Genomic DNA, 20380 nt, shown 5'->3' on the forward strand with positions numbered 1-20380 from the left:
TCTAAAACTTCTTACTGTTTTACAAGTCCAATTTATTCTGGCTTTATTTCTCTGTTTTCATCTCTTTCCTTGAAATCCCTCAGTGCTACCATCCTAGTCCAGTCTCTTATTATCTCATGCCTGCTAATACTCTGACTATTATCCAATCAGTTCATCCTATTTGCTTCTCTCACATTAGGTCTTTTAAACACCATTTCATTGGGGAGCCCCTCTTTCATAAAATATTTTCTTACAAACTTATCCTACAATGATCTTTCCCCTATCTGATTTCTACTAGCACATTTCTGTGCCACTTAATCTGATATTTGGTTGTATAATGCTTTACATTATGTAGTATTTTGTTGGTTATAATTTTTTAAATAAAAAAGTTGCCATCTAACTACTGGTGGCAAACAGTGTGAGTAGGTGGTACAGTGATAAATAAGACACACTCAATTTTGTCCTGAATATTAGCTAACATTTATTAAGTGGCTACTATGTGCCTGGTACTGTTCTGTGCACTTCATATGTATTAATTCGTTTGATTCTCACAGCAACTCCATTTGGTAGATGCTATTACTTTCCTCATTTTACACAGGAGAAAACTGAGAGGCAAGGCAACTTTTCCCAAACTACTTAGCTAATAAATGACATAGCCATGATTCACACCCACTTCACTGGCTTCAGAACTCATGCTCTTAACCACTGCCACTATATCACCTAGTTGAAAAGGTTAGACAAAGAGCTAAATAAGCATATTTTGAGGTGCACTTTGTGAGAGGTTTAAAGTACTATTACAGTTTAGCAGATGACAAGATTACTTCCACCTAGGAAAAAAAAAAGATTTTTATGAAGGATTTAGAAGTGGGGTGGGGAAAACATTCCAGACACTGAGGAATAAATCAGTCTTGAGACAGAACTGCTCAAAGCATATTATCAGGGCCAGTGAGTAATTTAATTCAGCTGGGCCAAAAGATACTTGAAATGATAAAGAGAACACATGTTTGTAAAAGTAGGTTGCAGCCAAATCATAGATCTTGAAGGAGAGGTTAAAGTGTTAAAATCATATGTAGGCAGTGAAGTGATATTGTCATGTATTAGAAACATTTCACTGCAAAAGTATATAAAATCAAAGGGAAGAGAAGTACCAATTAGAAGATTTTTGCAATCATCTTAGTAAGAGATAAATTCCTGAATTAAGTAGCTAGTAGAAATAGAGACCAGAGGAGAGACTGGATAAATCTTGAATGTTCAGGATTCAAGAAGTCAATTGACTGGATAATGCAATAAGGGGAAGGAAGAAGTAAAAATACCTACTAGGTGATTGGAGGAGAGAGGTACACTTAACAAAAATATGGGGCACAGTTAGGAGGTGATAGTTTGGCAGAGAGAATGATATGTAATCAGTTTGGGATGTGCCAAGTTTATGATACAAGTAGGACATATATCAGGAAATATTCAGCAGATAATTGTTAATGTCGAATTTAAGAAATCAGAACTAGAGGCCAGGTGTGGTGGCTAACGCCTGTAATCCCAGCACTTTGGGAGGCCAAGGCAGGTGGATCACAAGGTCAAGAGATTAGACCATCCTGACCAACGTGGTGAAATCCCATCTCTACTAAAAAATACAAAAATTAGCTGGGCATGGTGGCGCATGCCTGTAGTCCCAGCTACTCAGAAGGCTGAGGCAGGAGAATCACTTGAACCTGGGAGGCAGAGGTTGTAGTGAGCTGCGATCATGCCACTGCACTTCAGCGTAGGCAACAGAGCAAAACTCTGTCTCAAAAAAAAATAAAGAAATCAGAACTAGAGATGTAACTACTGGGGACCTTGACATACATTGGATAGCTAAAATCAGGTAAGCACATAGAAGAAAAACATCTAGGAGAGAAACTGAGGAATCAGAACCAGAAAAGGAATATTCCCAAAGTAAGGAGAACCAGAAGATTACTGTTGCTTAAATAGGAAATGAAGAAGTGGAATGTTGCAGAGGTAAAACAAATATGACAAAACGTCAGCAGTTATGAAACCTAGACTTAAATAAATGGAAAAGTATTTTATGTTCATGGATTGGAAGACTTAATGTTATTAAAATGACAGTACTACCCAGGGCAATCATATTCAGTGCAGTCCCCATCAAAATTGAATCTCAAGGGATCCCCAAGAAAAAATAAAAAACTTGAACAAGAACAGAGTTAGAGAATTCATACTTCCTGATTTTGCACTTTACCACAAAGCTACAGTACTGGCACATGGACAGATGTAAGGACCAGTGAAATAAAATAGACAGCCTAGTTATAAATCCTTGCATGTATGGTCAAAAATGTTCAACAAGGCTGCCAAGATCATTCGGTGTGGAAGAGACAGTCTTTTCCACAAATAATGGTGGGGAAACTGAATATCCTCTTACAAAAGAGTGAAGTTGGACTATTACCTTAAACTATATAGAAAATTTTATAAAAATGGGTCAAAGATATAAGAGCTAAAATTATAAAACTACTGAAAGAAAACATAGAAGGAAAGCTTCTTGACATTGCAGTTAGCAAATTTTCTTGGATACGACAACAAAAGAAAAACAAACAGATAACTTAGACTTCATGAAAATTAAAAACTTTTGTGTATCAAAGGATACCATGAAGAGAGTAAAAATGGGCCAGGCACAGTGTCTCAGGCCTATAATCCTAACACTTCGGGAGGCTGAGGCAGGGGGATTGCTTGAGCCCAGGAGTTCAAAACAAGCCTGGGCAACATAGTGAGACCCCCATCTCTAAAATAAAAAAAGGAGAGAGAGTAAAAATGAAACCCACAGAATGGGAGAAAATATTTGCATATATGATATCTTTTCTTTTCTTTTTGAGACAGTCTCACTGTTGTCACCTGGGCTGGAGCGCAGTGGTATAATCTCGGCTCACTGCAACCTCAACCTCCCAGGTTCAAGCCATTCTCCCACCTCAGCCTCCCGAGAAGCTGGGACTATAGGAACCCACCACCATGCCCAGCTAATTTTTGTATTTTTAGGAGAGATGGGGTTTTGCCATGTTGGCCACGCTCGTCTTGAACTCCTGACCTCTGGTGACCTGCCCGCCTCAGCCTCCCAAAGTTTTGGGATTACAGGTGTGAGCCACTGCACCTGGTCGATATATTTTCTATCATCTATCTGATAAGGGATTAATATCCACAATATATAAAGAAGTCCAACTCAATAACAACAACAAAACTTAGTTGAAAGATGAGCAGAGGATTTTAGTAGACATTTCTTCAAAGAAGATTTACTGTAAGTAAGCACATGAAAAGACATTCATGGGGGAAATCAAAATCAAAACCACAGAAGATAGCACTGCAAACCCACTAGAATTGCTATAACAATAACAACAGAAAATAAGAAATGTGAAGGCATGGAGAAAATTGAATCCTCATATGTTACTAGTGAGAATGTAAAATATCTCAGCTGCTTTTTTTTTTTTTTTTTTTTGAGACGGAGTTTCGCTCTTGTTACCCAGGCTGGAGTGCAATGGCCTGATCTCGGCTCACTGCAACCTCCACCTCCTGGGTTCAGGCAATTCTCCTGCCTCAGCCTCCTGAGCAGCTGGGATTACAGGCACGCGCCACCATGCCCAGCTAATTTTTTGTAGTTTTAGTAGAGACGGGGTTTCACCATGTTGACCAGGATGGTCTCGATCTCTTGACCTCGTGATCCACCTGCCTCGGCCTCCCAAAGTGCTGGGATTACAGGCTTGAGCCACCGCGCCCGGCTCAGCTGCTTTTTAAAATAAGTTGGTGGTTCCTTAAAAAGTTAAACGTAAAGTTACCATGTGACCCAGCAATTCTGCTCATAGGTATACATACAAAGGAATTGGAAATGGATGCTAAACAAATAACACATTCAGTCATGTTCAGAGCAGCATCTTTAATTCACAATAGCCAAGAAGTGGAAAGAGCCCAGATGTTCATCACTAGATTGGCTATGTTATATATGTACAATGGAACATTATTCAGTCATAAAACAGACTGGTATATGCTACACTGGGGTTGAACACTGAAACATTATGCTAACAAAGAAATCAGAAGCAAAGGATCACATGTTATATAATTCCATGTTTATGAAATTTCCGGAATAAGTAAATCCATAGAGACACGATGCAAATATGTGTTTTCTAGAGACTGGAGACAGGGAGAGATGGGGGTTATTGTTTAATGAGTATAGAGCTTCAGTTTGGGATGATGAAAAGGTTCTAGAGATGGAAAGTGGTGATGGTTTGTACAGCAATATGAATGTACTTAAAGCCACTGAATGGTGCACTTAAAATTATATACTTTAAAATAGTTGGCCAGGTGCGGTGGCTGACGCCTGTAATCCCTGCACTTTGGGAGGCCAAGGCAGGTGGATCACCTGGGGTCAGGAGTTCAAGACCAACCTGGCCAACACGTTGAAACCCTGTCTCTACTAAAAATACTAAGCCAGGCATGGTGGCAGGCACCTGTAATCCCAGCTACTGTGGAGGCCTGAGGCAGGAGAATCACTTGAACCTGGGAGGCAGAGGTTGCAGTGAGCTGAGATCATGCCACTGCACTCCATCCTGGGCAACGAGAGTGAAACTTCATCTCAAAAATAACAATAATAATAATAAATTTTTAAAAAGTAAAATAGTTGGCTGGGTGCAATGGCTCACACCTGTAATCCCAGCACTTTGGGAGGCCGAGGCAAGCAGGTAATGAGGTCAGGAGATAGAGACCATCCTGGCCAACATGGTGAAACCCCGTCTCTACTAAAAATACAAAAAAAAAAAAAAAATTAGCTGGGCATGGTGGTGCATGCCTATAGTCCCAGCTACTTGGGAGGCTGAGGCAGGAGAACTGCTTGAACCCAGGAGGCAGAGATTGCAGTGAGCCGAGATTGCACCACTGCACTACAGCCTGGTGACAGTGGGAGACTCCATCTCCAAAAAAAAAAGGGGGGGGAATAGTTAAAATGGCAAATTTTATGTTATGTATAATTACCACAATTAAAAAATAAAAGAATAAGGGCAGGTTGTGACACTCCTGCGAACTGGGTAGGAATTGAGAGCTAGATGGGAGCAGTGTGGTTGGCCCAGGCTGGTAGGAAACAGAAAAGTAAGACTTCCATCACCCTTCATCTCCCTCTAGAGGACTAGAAGTTCAGTAACACAGGGTGATATTTGTTAAATACTATTATTTTCTAGGGCCTTAATACATGTCTTCAACTTACACCTTGCTTCATGTACTCAGATATATTTCCACCATCCTGTGTTGCTGAACTTTTCCTGTTTTGAGACACTAGTACTTTCTGTTGTTTACCACATGTTTGTATACCTGTGAATAATGTTTATAGAACTGTGACACTTAGCTGCCTTTAGCATTGAGAACAAAGTCTGTCTGAAATCCCTCTCTCAAATATGGTTCTCTTCCTGCCTAGCCTTGTTTTGGTGTGGGATATGACAGCTTCTCTTCATACAACTACTGTTTTTGAATGGAAGCTTTGGTATTCCTTCAGAAAAGCAAGTGAATTTAGTCTGTATGGTTATGTGCCAGAAGAACTGTTTAGAGGTAAATTCCTGCCCCTCTCAGAATGCCCAGAATCTTCCTGTTTCTTTCTGTCATTTATTCTGCTAATCAACCAGTCATTCATTCAATTATTGTAAGCCTGCTATGTATCAGGTACAATGCATGCTAAGATACTCAAGGAATTTGTCCATACGTTTTTACCTGTTGATACTTTTATTGTATCCAGCTTTTATTCTCAAGTATTGAAACACATGAAAGAGTAACCATGCACTTTATTTTTTTATTATTATTCAAACTAAAAGAACTATAGACTGCTCTGGTTTATTTTAAGCTTGTCCAAACCATAGTACCCACCGGCTACATGCGACCCAAGACAGCTTTGAATATGGCACAACACAAACTTGTAAACTTTCTTCAAACATTATGAGATTTTTTTTTTTTACTTTTTTTTTTAAATTCATCAGCTATTGTTACCATTAGTGTATTTTATGTGTGGCCCAAGACAACTATTCTTCTTCCAGTGTGCCCCGGGGAAGCCAAAAGATTGGACACCCTTGGTTTATATGTAAGTAAAAAGCATATCAGAAGGCCAGAAATTTTAAGACATAGAAGGAAATACAGAGGAAGAAAATATGACAATAACTTTTTATTGAGAGTAAGGAAAATATACATCAGTGATAGAAAAATCAGACTAAATGTTAAGTTAGGGAAAAAAAACCCACTCTATGTAAAAATTTAGTTAAATAGGTGAGTGCACATGTATGAGCATCATCAAGTGTCATGCTATGATTTGAACCCTGTAGGAGATTGGTTTTTATGCTTTTGACATCACTTTCCTCATCCCATCCTAGGAACCATCTGACAGATGGGCACCACTGGTCATAAGGAAATTTGGTTAAAACAGGGACATTTATTGCCTTTACCAAAAAGCAGCTATTAAGCTTATAATTCATCTAAGTTTTAGTTTTCTCCTAAAAAAACTCCTCTAATAGATTTTGCTTGTGATTTTGCAGATTTCAGTGCAAATTTCTTTGAACTGGCAGAGATTAATAAAGACCTAAATAACACCTATTTTTTAAATTGTCATGATTTACAAGTTATTCCTCTTTATTATGTCTTCCCTACCTGCATTCTTATCTCTCTTCTGTAAATTATACAGACCTTCTCTTGTTAGTGGCTAATATTTGAAACTACCGACCATGGTAGTTTTTTTCAATTTAACATGTATTAATATTTTCTGTGTACCTGGTTTATATCTAGGACTTTGATACTAGATAATATAACAAAACTAGAAAGGAAATTATTTTCCAGTATAAAAATCATTTATCCTGATCTTTAGAATTTTCAAGCCTTGTCATGACTGTTCTGACACCTAAAATTGTAATCCCACCTTAATTTTATGGAACTATTCAAAGGTATCCCACTTCAACAATTTGGCTTGATATATTTTCTATACCTATTTATACATAACTATGACACAATATATATGTGCCCATTTTCAGTCACAGTTTAACACTTGTATTTCTAACCCCAAAATCTGAGTGGATTATTGGGCTAAAATTGTTAAGGTCTTACTCTGGCTCTGACATTGATTACCTCATGAACTTAAGAAAGTTTTCTCAAGATTTATTTATTTATTTTATTAGGTTTTTTTTTTTTTTTTGAGAGGGAGTGCCTGGTTGGAGTGCAGTGGTGAGATCTCTGCTGACCACAACCTCCGCCCCCTGGGTTCAAGCGATTCTTCTTCCTCAGCCTCCCGAGTAGCTGGGACTACAGGCATGTGCCACCATGTCCAGCTAATTTTTGTATTTTTAGTAGAGATGGGGTTTCAACATGTTGGCCAGGATGGTCTTGATCTCTTGACCTCGTGATCTGCCCACCTCAGCCTCCCAAAGTCCTGGGTTTACAGGTTTGAGCCACTCTGCCCAGCCGATTGTCTCCAATTATTGAAATGAGTCTAAGAGAATATAACAAAACTAAACATAACTAAAAATGTTACCCTTCATGCTTTCAAAATGGTAGATTCCAGTGTACATATATTAGTCTCAATTTTTTTTTTTTTTTTCCTGAATAGGGTAATACAGAAAATATTCTACCTGGCTGGGTGTGGTGGCTCATGCCTGTAATCCAGGCACTTTGGAGGCCAAGGCGGGTGGATCACCTGAGGTCAGGAGTTCAAGACCAGCCTGACCAACATGGTGAAACTCCATCTTTAAAAAAATAAATAAATAAATGTAAAAAACAAAAAAAAAAGAAAAAAGAAAATATTCTGCCTGAAGACAGAATACTTGTTCCCTTGAGGTCACATTTAATTTCAGGAGCTATAAATCTATAAATTAAAATGTCCCTTGAGACGTAAAAATATCTATTTGGTGGACTTCTAACTTTACAGCAAGAAGTCTTCATTCTGAGCGTCATGAATCCTAGGAGAAATATGTAATTATTGTCATTTCTCACTTGTGTGTGAGTTATACATGTCTGTTAATTTATGTAGAATTTATTTTCCTACCTCCAGAGTGGCCTGGTAGGCTTCTCATCAATTTGCTCATGGGTTCTTCTGTTTTTCCTCAAAATATTCATTCAGCAGTTATTCATTGACTTTATAATGTGTTTCTTGGCATTAAGAATATATAAGAGAGAGGCATAGTCCCAAAACTTTAGGAGATTATAATCTATAGAGAAAAACAGTTATGTAAAGAAGCCATCATAATATAATCAGGTAATTTTAATAAGACTATATACCTATGTATATATTGCACTTTTTCTACAATTCCTGGCTCATAACTCATATAGATCTTGTTAGAGTCTTTTGTTACAATGTTGAGGGCAGGAGCAGCCCTCAGGAAACAGAATCTCTCTCTCTGACCTCCTGCCCTCCTTTCACCTGCCCAAACCAGAACTCAGTCTGATTGTGGGTCATAAGATTCTCATTCCAGAGAAGGTCCTGCCCCATACTCTAGAGGAAGGAATGCTGCACAGAGAGACCAAGAAGATTCTGAACAGACAGGCCTGGCTGGGTTTCCCTACTCTGTCTATTAGTATGGGACCTTTTTGTCCTGTCACATTTTTTGCATGGTTGTCAATCTTGCCTACATAATGAGGCCTCCATAAAAACCCACAAGGATAGGGTTCAGAGGGCTTCAGGATAGCTGAACATGTGGAAATTCCTGGAGGGTGGTGTGCCCAGAAAGGATATGGAAGCTCTTCACCCATCCCTTACCTTAAATATTTTTTCACCTGTATCTTTTGTAATAAATTTTGAAAGAAACCACTAAAACATATTTCCCTGAGTTGTGTGAGCCTCTTCAGCAAATTATTTGAACCCAAAGAGAGGGTCATGGGAACCCCAACTTGAAACCAGTTGGTCAGAAGTTCCAGAGGCCCAGAGTTCCATTGGGTTGGGGGTCTGGTGGGGAGTCTTGGGTGACTGGGCCCAGAGTCTTATGGGATGATCTGACACTGTCTCCAGATAGATAGGGTCAGAATTGAATTGGCGGACACCCAGTTGGTGTCTCCTGTAGAATTGATTGCTTGCTTGCTGGTGAGAGAAATCCCCACATATTGTAGGGTCACAGAAGCCTTCTTTTGTATTGATTGTTTTTTTGCTTGTGTGAAAGTAGATGAAAAACAGTTTGAGAGTTTTCCAAGGTGTATACCCAAGAGAAATCAAAGATACGTTCACACAGAAACCTGCACATGAGTGTTCACAGCAACATTATTTATAATAATCAAAAACTAGAAACAACCCAAATGTCCATCAAATGGGCAACACAGACAAAATGTGGTCTATCCCCTCATACAATAGAAAATTTTTCAGCAGTAAAAAGAAATGAAGTACTGACATGTCCTACTACTTGGACCTTGAAAACGTTATGCTAAGTAAAAGACTACGTATTACATGATTCCATTTATATGAAATGCCCAGAAGAGGGAAATCTATACAGACAGAAAGTAAATTAGTGGTTGTCTAGGGCTGAAGCAGTTAGGACAAATGAAGGGTGACTGCTAAAGGATAAGCAGTATCTTTTCGGAACGGTGAAAATGCCTCAAAATTGTACATAACTCTGAATATAGTGACAATGTAATTTAATCAACATGTTCACTGTAAGTGCCCAGGAACTTCTGCAAATCTCTACAAGGCCCTCATTCAGAAAGAGGAAGAGTCTCTGTGAGAATCCCATTCTTAACATCAAAACTGTCAGAAACTGTGAAGGGTTGGAGATTTCATCTTACTTGTGAGCAAATAAGGTAGCCTGCTATAGTTTCATAAATGCTGGTAGAAGACATGAGACTCCTGGGTCAGAGACAGAGGGCAGTTTATTGCTCACAGCAGTAGCAGCAGCTAGAGTACCAGCATTTTTTTTTTCTTGTTCTCTGAGCTCAGTTCCCTCGGAGTAAAGAGGGCCAACTGATTCCTAAACAAAAGTGGGGTGTATTACAAACAAGGAATCCTGAATTTAGGGAACTCAAATTTTTTACAACAGGCAATAAGCATAGCTACTCATTCCTCTGAGGAGCCAATATCTTCACTATACTGGACAATAAGAAAGTTTGCCCTTTGACCCTGAGGGAGACACTGTCTCTTTCTATTACTGCCTATTCATTGGGCTGCTTGAATGGTCTCACTTTTTGGCAGTTGGCTTCTCCCAGAGACAAGTAACCCAAGAAAGAGCAAGGCAGAAGCTATATATATGTCTTTTATCACCTATACTTAGAAAACACACTCTGGCACTTCCACAGTATCCTATTGTTTTTACAGGTCAGCCGTAGACACTGTGGAAGGGGAGACTACACAAGGGCATTAGTATTAGGAGGTGGGAATCACTGAGGAACACCTTGGAGGCTGGCTGGTTATCACAATGGCTATATAATTAACACCATCATTTGCTGAATAAAGAGTATATGGGAACTCTGTACTATTTTTTACAACTTTCTATAAACCTAAAGCTATTTCAAAATAAAAGATAAAGAATTTTAAATGAAAATATAGGGGCCAGGAGTGGTGGCTCATGTTTGTAATCCCAACACTTTGGAAGGCCGAGGCGGGAGAATCACTTGAGCCCAGGATTTTGAGGCTGCAGCGAGCCATACTGTGCCACTGCTCAACAGAGCAAGGCTCTGTCTCTAAAAAGCTAAAAAGCTATTAAAAAAGAAAATGCAGATTATAGACCAGAAGAAAATATTGGTAATACTTATATCTGTTAAAGATTTAGTATCTACAAAATATAAAACACTCTTAAAACTAATAAGACAACCCAATTAACAAATAGTCAAAATACATGAACACATTTTTTTTTTTCTTGAACCCAGGAGGCGGGGGTTTCGGTGTTCCTAGCCCGTGCCATTGCACTCCAGTCTGGGCAACAACAGCGAAACTCCGTCTCCTGGGTTCAAGCAATTCTCCTGCCTCAGCCTCCCGAGTAGCTGGGACTACAGGCACGCACCATCATGCCCAGCTAATTTTTGTATTTTTAGTAGAGACGGGGTTTCACCTTGTTGACCAGGATGGTCTCGATCTCTTGACCTCATGATCCACCCGCCTCGGCCTCCCAAAGTGCTGGGATTATAGGCGTGAGCCACCGCACCCGGCCCGAACACATTCTTTAAGAAAGCATTATTCACCTGGCTAATAAGCACATATAAAGATACTCAAGATCATTTGTCATCTGGAAAATGCAAATTATTACCACAGTAAGATACATTTCAGTCCTACCAAATGGTCAAAATTAAAACAATTGACCATATCAAGTGTTGGTAAGGATGTGGAACAAGAACACTCATGCATTGCTGAATAGAGTATAAAATACCATCCCTATGGAAAAAATACTCATGTAGTTTCTATGAAGTTAGATGTACGCCTTCCTTATGACCTTAGCAATTCTACTCCTCTGTATTTATATGTGAGAGATTAAAACCTGACCACTAAGAATTGTACACAATGTCCACAGCAGCTGTATTCATTCATAATGCATGACAACCAAAAGCTAGCAGCAACCCAAATATCCATTAATAGGAGAATGAATAGACAGGTTAGGATACAAATCTTTCTTCTGATATGTGTTATGAATATTTGCTACTAGTTTGTGATCTTCCTTTTCGTGTTTAAAAATAGTTTATTTAAAATACCAATGCCAAAATACCTTTAATTTTGGCAAAATCCAAATATTTGTGGTTTTATTACGTGCACACAACTCTCACACTGATAGAAGACTACTAAATCCTTGACAATTAAGTAGTCTTTGGGAGACACACAGGAGTGTCAATTGTTTTGCAATTTGGACAGCTTCTAGAACCTTTGGTTAGAAGGGGCCCCATTCGAGGTGAGTCGTTTCTCAAGTAACAACATATATGGGCTTAATACAATTTGTAATGAGAAGTATGTTTCCTCCAGAAACCAAAAGAGGCTAAAAGAAGTTGTGGGTGCTGAGAGGCTCAATAACTGTTTCTAAACAATGTCATGGATGGAGCAGCCTTCAGTTTATCCAATTATTTTCAGAAATCAACGAAGGCCTTGCTCTGTGAGGCAGTGGGTTACCCCCTGAGCTCCTTTGCATTTGTATGTCCTATGTGAGTGTATCAAAGGAATCTCCTCAGCAGAGGAGGTCATCAGTGTGATGTTATACCTGCATTTCTGGGAAAAGTAAGGTGCAGTTTCTATCTTGTTCTCCAAAATAGTATGTTACAGTACCTTGTGCTAGCTGGGTAAAACTGTACTGGGTCCTTTAGGAGGCAAACTGCAGTTAAGACTGTTGAAATAGGCTCTCAACAAAACATATTCACCAAATATATAATAGCAAAATATCTACCATTGCTGGTTAGATGAAGTCAGTAATTTCAGTTATACTGGGTATGGGTCCTTAGTGAGGTCCACAGCATTGAGGTTGAAGTAATCCACCAGGAGGCACCATTCATTCCTCCCAAGTGTAAAAGCTGGTCAAATTGGTTTCTTAAATGACAGGCAGTGGGATAATCACCCCTTTTCTAAACAGTTCTTGTATAATAGGTTTCAAACATTAAAGGCCCTGTTTTAATTTACATTTGGCTATATTAAATGTTTTAATGGGGAAGCAGTAGATCTGTGGGGTCTATTTTAAAAGGCAACTTGTTAGTGTCAAAGACTTAAAACTAATTCATTACTCATTGGGTCAGAGAGTCCATGACCACTATGGGATATTTTAGAACAATGGGTGTGATGACCATGGGGAATTAAGACAAAATTCCTGTGGTTAAGGTGAGGCATACCTACTTGTCCTTTATATGATGTTCAATAACTCCCCTAAGATTATAGGAGTACTCTTGTTTAAATTTAGGGGGATCCCCAATATTAATTAAGGGCATAAAGGTTTGCCAATTGGTATATTTCAGCAGATGTTAATTCAGAGCCAGTGTTAATAGAGGCACAAAAGCCAATTCTTGCCCTTTTGTCTATGTATTGTATAAATTCTTTCAGTGAATTTTGAAAACCCAGTTGGGCCAAACTGTGGACTTCTGTTTCAGTTTTTGTTTTTTTTGTGTCTTCCCTGTTCAGAACGGAATTGTGTGCCCCCCAATTCACATAGTGAAGCCCAAACTCCCAATGTGTGACTGTATTTAGCGATAAGGCCTGTCAGGAGATAATTAGGGTTAATGAAGTCAGAAGAGTGGGGCCTAAACCTATAGCATTGATATTCTTGTAAGAAGAGGAAGAGGGAGAACAGATTTCCCGAGTCCCCCACCCCACCACACAAACACACACACGTGCACGCACACACAAAAGGCCATATGAAGACATAGCAAGAAGGCAGCCAACTGCAAGCAAGGAAGATAGGCCTCAAAGAAGAATTTCTCTTCCTAAGAGTAAAAAGACATTTGAGGTGATCTAGCTTTTAATTTTTAGTTTTTAGGTTTTCAATTTTGTTATTGTTTTCATACGATGTATTTATATATATTTGTCAAGGGCATGCCTCCATTTTTAAATTGGAAAGGAAAATTGTATAGCTGAAAACTTTGCACTAAATTAAATGCACTAACTAAAAGTGTTTACAGAACTTAAGAGGGTAAGAGATAATTAGATTATTAGAAAGCCCATACACATTATTAGATATATATATATCTAATATGTATATTATATTAATTATACATAACAAATTATATAGATATGTATCTAAGATATATACATTATGTATAATATATATATTTGCTGCTAGTTTGTGGTCTTTGTTTTTAAGAATAGTTTCTTTTAAAAATATATCTAAGATATATATCATATATAATTAATTTTATATATTAATATAATATACATATTAGATATATATTAATATATACATATTAGATATATATCTATATAATCTGTTATATATATCTAATATGTATATCTAATGTGTTATATTATGTATATCTAATAATGTGTTACATATTAACTGGGTGATGCTATGTAAGGAAATTATTTTCTTGGATAAAATTTCTGAGAATTCGTGATTTGAGCTGAATCTACTAAAAATAGTTGAATCCAGAATTTAGCTCCTGTATTTATGTAAGTAATGACTATTAATAAGTGATTTCAAAAGAAGTATTGCTCATTAGGGAGCTTCGGTATCTATTTATTAGATAAAAATGAGCCTTTTGTCATTAAAGTATAAAAATACAATTAATAAGTACATTAAACATTTTTTTAAGTTGGCCATAATTTTTAGTGCCAAATAAATTACATGATGCTTTCTAATTAACATTTTATAGTCCAAAGCTGGGAGGGGAAAAATGCATATCAATTACTGTAAAAATACAGCCCTAGCCCAAGAATATAGAGGATTTTCAAAGACACCAAATAAAGCACAGTGGGTTTTATGGCAAAAATCCATTACAAAGTACATTATTTGGGAATAACTTAAGTTTTCATATCAGTTCTTACTTCGGCTGCTATATTTTGAGGTCATTACATTAAAATATTGAATAATTTGAAAACTTTTATTTTGTATTCAGTATGGAGATTTATTCCCAGAATGGGCTTTTCTGATGCAAAATTGGAATGCTTGTGTAGTCACAACCAACAGCTGTCCCCACACCATGTGGTATCTTCCATTACTTTACTGTAGAGATGGATATTTGGCCCAGTGTTTCGGTATTATTGGACACACATGGTTTTAAGTGGCAAAGCAGTGTGCTTATGCATTCATTTGACTTTCACAGCTACAGTTGGCTCCAGATTAGAACAGGGAGAATACATTCACACCATGGCCACCCTCATGGCTGCTGTAGTAGCTGGATCACAGTAGGCTCTGTTGCTTCTAAAGACACAACTAACTATTGCCGAGGAATTACACATTCACCAAAGTGCCTTACAACTGTAGGAGGGAGAATAATGCATTGCTAAAAGGGTTCTCTTAGATTTCAGATTATGGACCTAGTCACTATCGAGCTTCTTCAAAAATGTTAATAATAAAAAATATGGCCATAAAATAACTATGAAACTTAAAACTGTCATGGCAGTAGGTGATTTTTCAGGAATTCAATCCAAATACTTTATATAAAATTTTTATTTTTCAGAAAAAAATGTAGTACTATACTTTGATTCTCATTAATCTAAATAAAATTAGATTTGTTTTTAATGCCAGTGTTTATGTATGCAGAGTATTTGGAAAACAGATCTATTAAAAATAGGAATTATTTTAAAGACTTAGTTTACTATATGAAACAATGATTTGGCCGGGCGCAGTGGCTCAAGCCTGTAATCCCAGCACTTTGGGAGGCCGAGGCGGGTGGATCACGAGGTCAAGAGATTGAGACCATCCTGGTCAACATGGTGACACCCATCTCTACTAAAAATACAAAAAAATAGCTGGGCATGGTGGCGCACACCTGTAATCCCAGCTACTCAGGAGGCTGAGGCAGGAGAATTGCCTGAAGCCAGGAAGCGGAGGTTGCGGTGAGCTGAGATCGGGCCATTGCACTCCAGCCTGGGTAACAAGAGCGAAACTCCGTCTCAAAAAAATAAATAAATAAATAAAAATAAAGAAACAATGATCTATCTTTTTTAACATTTTAGGCAATTTTTTTTGCTCTAAAAATGTTAAAATAACATAGAAATTAGATAATTTGATTTAGTGTGAATTTGTAAATGCTATATGGTAAGCTTATTTAAATTCTGTCTAAAACTTAAGTCTTTTGAATTTCTGAAACCAATTGGTCTACTTATTAAAGCTTTTAGCAATAATACTATGATTTCCTTGAAAATCCAATTATATTCTTCTAAATAGTAGCTGAATAAGAATAATACTTTTCTCCTTAAATAAAGACAAGGAAAAAGAAAAAACCCTCCGTGTAAATTTTTAAGTCATCTGATATGAAGAATTAGATTTCTGATATTCATTAAATATCAAAGAAATTCCAACCCAGACCCAATGTGGGCTACCTTTTTATATAAGTGAATTTATGCATGTATTACAGGGGCTGTACTGATGAATATGTTTAAGGCTTTCAGCTCTTAGTGGATACAAAATAGAATGATTGATAAAATCCTCCCTACTATTGGCTATTATTTACTGACTCTTAAGTGGCAGGTTGTATTTATGCCAATTTATCTGCTTCAGGGAACATTCTTGATAGCAGAACAAAGTGAATAAAAGTAGTTTGCTTTGCAAATGAATGCAAATAGGAGAGCCTTTCGGAAAGCCCTTTAACAGGGGCAGTGCACTTTGATTATGAGTGAAGCTGCCATTTGGACATGGTGAAAAGAGCACGCTTGAACCATTGATTGGGGGAGACAGTAAAAAGTCAGGAAGGGCCCCGTTAAGCTTGCAGTGAGGCAGGCGGATGTCAGTGTGGTTAGAGCACAGTGGGAGAATGACAGGGAGGATTAGTGTCAGGGAGAAGCTTTGCTGTAGCTGTGGAGATAGTCCCTGGGGTCACTCACCTCTGACTGTTGTTCTGTGCTGATGGTTCTGTAATGCAAACTGCCTGATGTATGCCTGTTCATTATCGGAAATGGTGATTAGAAAAGGTATTTGTCTCGAAGGTTTCCTTCTTTCTCTCTTTCTTTTTCTTTCATTTTAATTAAAGGAAAATAAGGTAGGTTTCCTCAATCTCTCTGCTTTACTGGAGTATTGTTTAATACCAGAATGGTTTATTGCCTCTAGTGGGGTATAGTTTAGTACTAAAATGTAATGTGAAATAATTGTAACATCGTTATTTGTCATTAGATAATAATTTCTTTTGCTGTGCTTATTTTGGAGTTTGACCACTGATAGTGCTGAGTAAAATGCAGAGAGTATGTTTGCTGTTAGAATTTTTGCATATGTGTGTTTATAATCTCTAAGGTATTTTTAAATTTAGTTTAATAATTTGTTCAAAGATAAAAGTTGACCAAAATGAAATGGTCAGAATGAAGTGAAATATTGCTTTACATGGACTTGATGGTTTGAGTCTTGGCCACAAGAGTTTCTAATTTTATTTCTGTTCCCAAGTTTTAAAAAATACTAGTGGCATCTGACAAGCTAAACTTCTTGAAAATAATATTATTTAAAAATTGAATATTGTTACATAGAATGATGAAAAGATGTTTTGTCTCAGTTCAGATTTTAGACCAGTACATTACTTGTTCACATTTCATTTATACTTGTAAGATTTTTTTTTTGCTTTCTTTAAAGTATGTATTTTTTTTTTAAGTAAAAGAAACAAAACCTTTAATAGTAACTTTATGTGAGGCATTTATGAGCAGCACTGCATTTTATAGCAAGGATGCATTTCATAAGCTCTGAGAATGGTTTTTTCAGTTTAATTCAAAACAGAATGTTTTTTAAAAATGTCTACAAAAGCCTGGTTTTGCAATATTTATGCTTTCTTAGTTGGTATACAAAGGAAAATGAAATAGCCTTCTGGAGCTTTACATTCCAATGTTAAATATGCAGCTCAAATCTTTATTGCAACTATTAGATACAATTTAGTATTTTTTTTTACAGAAAGCATATTGCCAATAATTTGCTTCACAGCAATTATGTTGCGGTTATCTTTTTTTAATTCTTCCGATTATTTCTTTTTATTTTCTCCAATGTTTTGCAGGCACCTGAATGGACAGAAGAGGACCTCAGCCAACTGACAAGAAGTATGGTTAAGTTCCCAGGAGGGACCCCAGGTCGATGGGAAAAGATTGCCCACGAATTGGGTCGATCTGTGACAGATGTGAGTTCACTGAGATTTGCATTGTATGGAGAGTGACAAACCAGAACTAGTCAGCTATGTAGAAAGCAGACTTAGCTGGGTTCCACAGTATCTTTGGGGAGGGGATACAATCCTTTTAGGACCTGAAAGTGAACCATTAATGAAATAAGCTAGAAGCAGATGTGAGCCAATCCCTTGGTCCACAATTAACAGCTGTGTGAGGAATTCTAGCCTTTAGAGACTTAAGCTACTGTAACCTAATCACACAAAAACAATGCCAATTTTTGTGTTTATAGTGACCCCTTTAACTGTGGAAAAAATAGTTTTCAAGCTGATCGGAAGTAGGAAGGTTGTATTTCAGCTGGATCTTTTTAACTTTGAAGTAAAGATTGAGATTACTATTTAGACAGGTGGTTTGGATTAATTAAATGCACAATATTCTCATAATGCAAATGGACGTTGGCCTTTTTGTTTCAACAGTGTTAGCAACTATCCATTTGATAAGCAGTTTAAACAGAAAAAGTGTGTGTGTGTGTGTGTGTGTGTGTGTGTGTGTGTGTGTGTTGGTACATAACATTTAAAAGATAAATTACTTACTTGGAAAGGTTTTGACTTAACACTTTGGCTGCTTTTAATGAGGAAATTTAGAGCTGAGAATTTTTTAGAAAGCACCTAGCACAGTGCCTGATGTGTAATGTACTAAATACTCAGTAAATGTTTAATTGAAATTGAGAAAAAATATAAAATTTATATTTTCATAAAGGATAGTACATACTCTTTACTAAATTTACTTTCAATAAATCCTGTAGATCCAAAAATACTTAGAGAGTTACTGAAAGCAAAGATTTAAATTTCCCCTTCAATTCTGTAGGTATACCTTTATGCCTTTTTGATACTGTCAATTTTTTAAAACCTGCAACATAATTAGTAAATATGGCTACCAAAAAAAGCTTATTAGAAATGCTGTTGTTACTTTCCATAATAAACTTTGAAAGAAGCTTGCAAAAATTATTACTAGTTGCGCATCCCTAATCCGTCATGTTGGCACTCAAGTTTCAGGTTTTTTAGCAATTTTGGGCTTTTGGATTAGGAATATTTGACCTGTACTCAAGTTTCATATTTTGTGTTGTTTTGTTTTCGCAATGGACCTGCTTTGAGAATTTTAAATTATCTATATGAATATTGTTACTACTGTATAAGTCATTTCAGAGACTGCAATCTGAATTTTTATAAGATGTTTAGCAGTATTTTTGCTTCAGAATTAAAGTCTGATCATAGGGGGAAATAGCTGTAGTATTTTGTAACTTTTTTTTTTTTTGGCTATGTTTCATGAGGAGACCACTTGTCTTGAATGACTACAAAAGAACCGTAGGATAACTTTTCTTCTGCTAAACATGTTATGTTACTGGATGGCATGTTTTATTATCCCGTTTTAAGGTTGTTTGTAAAAAGAGAAGTTAATTAAATCAGTAAATATCTGACAAAATTAAAGACATTCCATGGTTTTTGATATTTTAATAAGTACTATGACCTTCTAATTACATAGTTCCTATTAATACAGTGATTATCAAAAATACTAAACTAATTTTTTAAAGTTATATTGGTTTAAAAAGACCCTAAACTTTTAGTTCAATTGCTTAATGAAAAATAATCATAATACTAATGTATTATCTCCTTTGATGACAGCACCACCTTTAACTTTTAAAATAGTATTTCTGTAAGGCTCTACAGTTGATGCTAAAGGCAGATAGGAAACTGAGTAAAGCAATATTTTAATTTGTTGTCATTAAAACCTGGTAAATTTTTATTCGTATTTTTAAGAGGAGAAAGATGAAAGTTTAAAAAATGTCAAGAAAATGCACGATATAATCAACAGAACTTCATAGATCCAGTATATACTTAATTTACTAGAGTTAGTCTTGATGAAGTCAAAAGCATCTTTTTAAACTTTTGCAAATTCATCTCATATGTTTCCTTTTTTTTCCTCTGTAGTCTTACCCACAGGAGACTGATTCCATGTCTGCAATAGATATTTTTTTCCTTTATCATGGCAGTGGAAAACCTGACATTGCAGTAGTTTTTTATTTTGGGGTTTTTTTGTTTGTTTGTTTTTTGTTTTGTTTTGTTTTGTTTTGTTTTTTTGGTCAAGTATTAGTTCTGTTTTCATAATATCAAAGGTACCTTGGAAATAAATATGTAATACATCTAAACTTCTGTTGCACCAAAAAATGCCATTATAACTTTTCTGTCAGTATATATGTAGACTCACACTGTATTTTCATTTTATAAGCATCATCTCCATGGCTGGACTATTCATTTCAGTAATTCTCCCATCCCCCAACACATGCACATGCACACATACATACACACACACACACACACACACACACACACAGAATCACTCTGTAAAAGAGAACAGGTGTCTATAGACTCATTTTAGTAACACACACGTATGACTTGTAAATCACATTGAAACAGCTGAAATGGTTCAGCTAATATTGTTTCTCTAGTATAATGTTAAGTGAAAGTTAACCACAGTTTAAAAAGACCACTTGTGCCTCTTTTTAGCTTATGGTGTTAATTAGATTTGTTTTCATTAAGTATTCGATTATGAAAAAGAAGCCAGGTTCAATTGGGTGTCATCAGAACCTCTGCATACTGACCTGATCACCTGACTAGTTCTTTGTGGCTTTGCACAGCTGTTTTTTGACCCTGTTTCCTTGCCAAATTTGTAGCTTCAGGCTTA

At 36.7% G+C, this 20380-nt stretch overlaps 1 protein-coding gene and 1 long non-coding RNA gene across 2 annotated transcripts in view; one reads left to right on the top strand and one right to left on the bottom strand.

Annotated features, from left to right (window-relative positions):
* DNAJC1 (DnaJ heat shock protein family (Hsp40) member C1) overlaps window positions 1-20380 on the top strand; it is a 223175-nt gene that overhangs the window by 164243 nt on the left and 38552 nt on the right. The window contains exon 9 of the mRNA XM_032243903.1: window positions 17536-17655. Within this exon, the coding sequence (XP_032099794.1) occupies window positions 17536-17655 (120 nt within the window). The remainder of the gene's footprint in view (window positions 1-17535; window positions 17656-20380) is intronic.
* On the bottom strand, window positions 5876-19305 carry LOC116527117. Its single transcript, XR_004258395.1, has 3 exons — window positions 19295-19305; window positions 9004-9014; window positions 5876-5966 (listed from the first exon to the last, which is right to left on the bottom strand). It is a non-coding gene; the product is annotated as an uncharacterized LOC116527117 (long non-coding RNA).

This window comes from Sapajus apella, unplaced genomic scaffold, assembly GCF_009761245.1.
Source record: "Sapajus apella isolate SASKATOON/1434 unplaced genomic scaffold, GSC_monkey_1.0 scaffold53, whole genome shotgun sequence".
NCBI classification, from domain to species: Eukaryota; Metazoa; Chordata; class Mammalia; order Primates; family Cebidae; genus Sapajus; species Sapajus apella.